This window comes from Grus americana, chromosome 1, assembly GCF_028858705.1.
Source record: "Grus americana isolate bGruAme1 chromosome 1, bGruAme1.mat, whole genome shotgun sequence".
Classification (NCBI taxonomy): domain Eukaryota; kingdom Metazoa; phylum Chordata; class Aves; order Gruiformes; family Gruidae; genus Grus; species Grus americana.
Window position 1 is genome coordinate 10,939,876 of NC_072852.1, and position 6,000 is coordinate 10,945,875.

Below are 6,000 nucleotides of genomic sequence, written 5' to 3' on the forward strand. Positions count from 1 at the left end.
GCTTTGAGTTACAACCTGTATGCAAGGCATCCTCCAACCTCCACACGCTTAAAAAGGGCTGTTACTTTGCTTGAATAAAGCTTTACTCTGTAACTTAAAATTTGACCTTGTGTTTGTCTTTGGTAACCAGCAGGTGAACAAATTGTTTACTAAAGTTCAAGATTGTCATCTTCTAGTTGCTACATCCCATGAAAATAAAATAGAAGAGGGGGAGATTGGATTGTCATAAGGCTTTCTTTCTATTGGGAAGGTGACTCTAAAGGGTTATGGTCACTGTTTCTTTTCTCTTCTGTCAGTACTGAATCAGAGCTCAACATTTCTGAATCTTCTGTGTTTGCTAGAAAATTTAGTATGTTAATATGCACATTGATAACTATTATTATTATTTTCCTAGATTCTGCTTGTCTCCAATGGAGGGAAGTTTATGAAAAAGACACTGATTGGGGAAGCTTATATCTGGCTTGACAAAGTGGATCTAAGGAAAAGAATAGTAAACTGGCACAAACTGTTGGTCAGCTCCGCACAAACACACTGAGCAGAGCTGTCTGCTTAGGGCACAAAACCCGCAGAGTCTGCTATAAACAGCGTCACTCCAAGACTATAGTTTGATATCATTGTGTTTAGCTAGTCTTTCAGAATACAAAGTAGAAAAGAGCAGTCTCTGGGCTACATAGCACACTTAAATGAGGGCTAGTACACTTGTTTTGCTGCAAAAGACAGCAAAGTAAAAGAAAACCTGGGCCCAGAAGTTAAAGTGAGGCTGTTTGAAACGAAGACTGATACGAGGGCTCCGTGTTGTTGGACTCTTTGTGAAGAGAGTAACTGTGAAGGAAATAATGAAGGCTGGAAGGCAGGTGCTAACGCAGAGTTCGGCTGCAGCTGGAGGTAGTGTGATGGAAAGAGCAGTCTGGTTTTCTGTGCAACCAGAAGGAGATCATTTTATGCAAAAGCACCTAGGGTGACTGACTTTCCAAATCTCACTTATCAGAAGTGCAAAACTTGTTCCTCTGCACCTTAGGATCTCTGATAATTTGCTGTAGTGAGATTATGCCACTTGACACAAACTGCAAAGTGTTTGCAAGAGTGGTAATGTTATTTTATATTACTTTTTTCCTCCTTTCTTTTTCCTTCAGAAACTATGCTGTGGAGAATCAGATCTGATTGTTTCATTTGTTTCTGTGTGTTAACAATGAATATAAACCACTGTCCTAGAATGTAATGGATAAAACTATATTAATGATCTATAATTTGGGATGTGGTATTATAGAGAAAGGACAGGATGTAAACTGCGCAACATCAGGAAGAAAACAATGCTGTTTCGATGTCAGTGACACTGTACTTCACCCTACCCTTTGAATCAGATATTTTAAAAAAGTTTGGAATTGAAGAGACTTAAGCACTGGGACTAACACAATTATTTCAACTGGTCCTTCCATTTTTCAGCAACCAGTCTTATTCTGAAACTGTACAGAGACGATGAATTCTAGGCTACCCTGTGGGCACTTCGGGGCAGGAGACCCGCCGTGCTAACACCAACCCGCTCGGTGCAGGGCTCTGTATCGACACCACTCGAAACCTAAGGGGAAGGCATAGCAGGGCAGCTACTGCCTGGATGCTGCTGCATTAGAGAGAGTTAAGAATATCCTCTTGCTGTCTCAGGTGAATGTCTGAGTATAATCCACTCAACAGCGTGGCTTCTCAGTTAGCATAGAAGTAAACAGGAAGGTAACTTGCAACATGTAAGACTGTGTCAGCACTTCCACACTTGAAGTCCCACTTTCAGGGGCTTGAAACCGAGCAGTTAGCTCACTTTGGGAAGAAACTACTGCCTGGGATGGTTTAGGCTGGTGGTTGTATTTTCCCTCGTACCATTGTTGAAGAAGAAGGGAGAGCTTTTTCTCCCATTCCTAAAAGTATAGCAGTTTCTTTAAAAAACAAGAATCAGTATGGTACTAACTCCCCTGTTACTCAGAAGTTGTTTAATATTTCACAGCTTCACTAAAAAGTAGCTTCCCTTGAAATATTACCTCATGACCCTTGCATATTTAAAAAGAAAATGACCAAACTTCTGCACTTCAGACATATATTTTTCTTGCCCAATAAGGACTTTTCACAAATTATTTAATGTACGTCTTCTTATACTTTGTGAATATATGTAGTACACTTCCACAGGTTGTGCAAGACCAACTGAAAATATTCTGGAAAACAACATATGCTTTAAAGAAGGAAAAATAAGACCCAGCTTAATCAGAAGCTGGACTGACCGTGAAAAAGCTACACCATTTAATCTGGTGACACTTCCCACATACAGTTTTCAATTTAGCTTTGTCAACTTAAAATAACAGTGTGGTAATGGAATATGAGAAGAAACACACACAAGATATTAATGCTACACACACCAAGGAAACTCCTGTTGTGGATAACCTGCTGGTAGCCTGCTTAACTTGCAAGCAGAGCAATCTTACCAAAATCTTATTAGCTATCTTAAAAACACAACATCACTGACAGTGGAAGTAGGATGTGTGCTTTATTGTTGAATTTTATGCTTTCACCAGTATATGTATGCCCTACCTCTCATATATTTTAAAAACAGTCCTCTGGAGTTATTGTAAACATTCTATATGTTTTGATGTTGTGTATGTTTTTATAAGAAGATAAATAATTCAAAGAAAAAAATCCCGATCGAACCAAAAAATCCTATGTGGATATATTTGACATACGTGTTGCTCTTTCGGTGGGTTATTTTGCATTCCTGATGGCTATAGTGCGTTCTTCTTTGGAAAAAAAAAAAAAAAGACAAAAAAAAAAGTGAATGTCCAGTTCCAATTACTGTGTGAAGTACAAGCCATGAGGTGTGCAATTTTGTGCAAACTGCTGGTAATTTTGTTCTTGCTAAGATTTATTATAAAGACAGCGAGTCACGCTGGTAGTTGCTATGGAGATTTCCAGCAGGAACGAGCACTATTCGGCTGCCTTATTGGGAAGCCTGTAATCATCACTCTTGACTGAGAAAGCGGACAGGCGTGCTTTGCTCTCACACACATACAAATGTGGCCAATATTGTTATAGAATAGTTGTGTCCGGTGGTATAGCTGCGGCTGTATGGAACCGCTACCTTTGCGGGGTATATCAGCTGTTGGCGGGTTTAATTCAAGCATTTTTGATTCTCTGAACAACACACACAATATTTCTGCATGTTGAAATGGCAGTTTCGGACTCCCATCATGAAACGCAAAGAGCAGAGTTTGTCAGGAACGCAGCACTGCCTTGGCCAGCTGCAGCAAGGACGGGGCTCCTTTGGTGTCACCCGGGATGGGCTAGTGACAGACCCGGGCCCACACGCTCTCTCTTCTACGAGGCAGCGTCACGCAGAGGTCAGAGGATGCTTTCAAAGTGTGCCAAGTTCCTTTTTTTGACCAAATTTCTAGGTTGTACTGGAATCACTCTATGCAACACAGATTCATGTTTGAATGCATTTTTTTTCTTCTTTTTTTCTTGTTTTATGAATGAAGTCAGGAAAAACTCTCTTGTGACAATGTTTTTTAAAAAATAATCAAACAAGGACTATTAGTATTTTTTTACTTTTTTGTATATATATCAGTATATTTTTTTCACTTTTTTCTCATTAAGTTTTGTTTCTTTTATCTGGCCAAAAGTGCTTAGATGTGGCAACAGCTTTTATCATTTCTGAGTGATTGATTATTAATGAGTTCACACATTTCTACAATTGCTTTGAAGACACCTATTGCAGGGAGGCAATAGCAGAGGCATTTTAACTGTTTTTATTCATAAATCTGCTGAGTCAACAGAGATTGAAGCTGCTTCTTTGTTCAAGGCCTTGTATAGTGGAAACAAGCTGAAAAATGAGCAAAAGCACAGTGTGTGTGTTTACAAATGACAGGGATTTCTAATGTTATCATTATTAATATTATGTATACAATGAGCAGCAAACAGCCACTTTATTTTTTTTTTTTTTCCAGGTTAAAACTAGACATGAGAGTTTCTATGATGAATGTTGAGCTAGTTCTTTGTCATTACACTTTAAAGGGATAGTATCCAGGGGCAATGAGTGCTGCTTCTTTATTATTACCCATGTTTTTACATTACATGGATCCTGTGTGGAAGAAACAAAATCCCAATCCAAACCAGCTGAAGTCAATAACAACCAATCTGTTGACTTAAATTGGCTTTAAATCAAGACTTAGGAAATATTTGAGTTATGTTTCTGGATGCTGGGTGTTCACATGGTTAGGCTGTGGGATATGGTAGCTGGTAACCAGCTGATATTCTTACTTTGAGGATGATGATGAAGAAAAAGAAGACATCTATTATATTGTAAGCTAGTGTGTGCCCAATAGAGATTATTTAATTAGGATTTAGTTTCATGGAGATATCATAAAGATGTTAATAGTATTTTTTTAAATTATTATTTGAATCATAACTGACACTATTTTTAAGTACTTTATTTTCATTGCTACAATGTTGAATGTCCCAGATTCCATGAGTATATATCTAGATATGTACATACCTATGTGAATAACAGAGAAAATTTGCATTTGTGTGAGTGTAACTTATAAAGGTAATGAAACAGAGAGGAAATTCAGTGTAAGTATCCACCTACATTATATTTAAACCTTAGTCCTACATGTCTTGTGAATTTTTGTTACACCTGACATGTAGGATCAGTTGCTCTTTATGAATACATGTTGCCTTCAGAAGGAAAATAGAAGGAATAAGTGGATCCGGATACTCTCTCTTTAAATAATACGAAGCATTTTAATGTTTTCTATATGTTCTGTTTTATTATTTTGAAAATATTAATAAGCAAATATATTGATGAGCTCAAAAGTTATAATATAAATAGATATCCATAATTCAAAATAGATGATTTGAGCAAAAGCCGTTTTCTTAATTTGTTACCCTGTAAATAAGTATACATTTTTGTAAAAGAAACTGAGTTTAAATTATTAACTCCATCTGACATCCAAGCATGTGAATGTGTCCTTATTTGACTGTATCTTATAGATGTTCAGTGACGTGCTCAGGTGCTCAACAATGGCTGACTAGCGTGTGTGCTGTCATGCTACGGACAACGTGTACAGCATACCCAATGTTTAAAAAAATCCAAAAACACCAGAAAAACCCACAAAAACACAAAAAAAAGATTAGTCCTTGGAGAAATGTAATGTTTCCACAGTGAATGTTGCATGCATAGATGGTGGTTTGTTGATATTCATTTTGGTTGGAATTTCTTTTAATTTTCATTTTGTTTCCAGATTCATCAGAAAAACAAATACAGACTTGTTCTAAAAGTTGTAAAAAATGAAACAAAAGCGGTATGAGAATTGTATAAAAATGCTTGTAAATCTGTCTCAGTTTCCACTTTATGTATAAATCCATGTCATGGTTTTGTGATTGTATACAGGATGTATCTTGAGAACTTATGCAAATTGTGCTGTATAAAGGCTGTTATCCCAGTCTAACAAATAAATATTTAAAATATCTGGTTTGGTTTCTTTTCCCTAATTATCACAAAAATCTATTTTGTTGGGTCAGATTTCCCATTTGTTGACTACAGTGATTATATTGATGTACACACTGCCCATATTCATCTGTCCTATTTCGGCATTAGCTCACCTCCCAGGGTATCACTCACGTCCCACGTTTCATTTAGAAATAAGGAATGGTTAGTTCATCAAAACTTTTCTTCAAACAAGTCAGAACCAGAATCCACATGCAGCTTGTTGATATCTTCACACAGGTTCATCTCTGGCATCCTGTATAGACAACCAATAAATGTGCGTATGTCAGCACAGTTTAGGAATGTACAGGGTTTTGTCTCCTCACTGTGAAGAAAAGATGAATCGAAAATGTAGCCTATCTCTGTACCCTTTTAAGTTCCTGACGAAGGCAGAATAAGAAAGCATCTGATACACACTAAAGGAATTTTCTGGCTCTTTCCTCCAGTAGAAAGAAAGTTTCCAGGAACAATATCTTTTA

The 6,000-nt window shown here is 37.1% G+C and overlaps 1 protein-coding gene across 8 annotated transcripts in view; it reads left to right on the forward strand.

Moving 5' to 3' along the window:
- Positions 1-5,459, forward strand: part of PCLO (piccolo presynaptic cytomatrix protein) — a 382,165-nt gene extending 376,706 nt beyond the window's left edge. For all 8 annotated transcript variants that reach the window (XM_054844924.1, XM_054844942.1, XM_054844959.1 and 5 more), the window contains one exon: positions 395-5,459. In XM_054844924.1, the coding sequence (XP_054700899.1) occupies positions 395-535 (141 nt within the window). In that variant the 3' untranslated portion in view covers positions 536-5,459. The remainder of the gene's footprint in view (positions 1-394) is intronic.
- Positions 5,460-6,000: the final 541 nt, after the last annotated feature.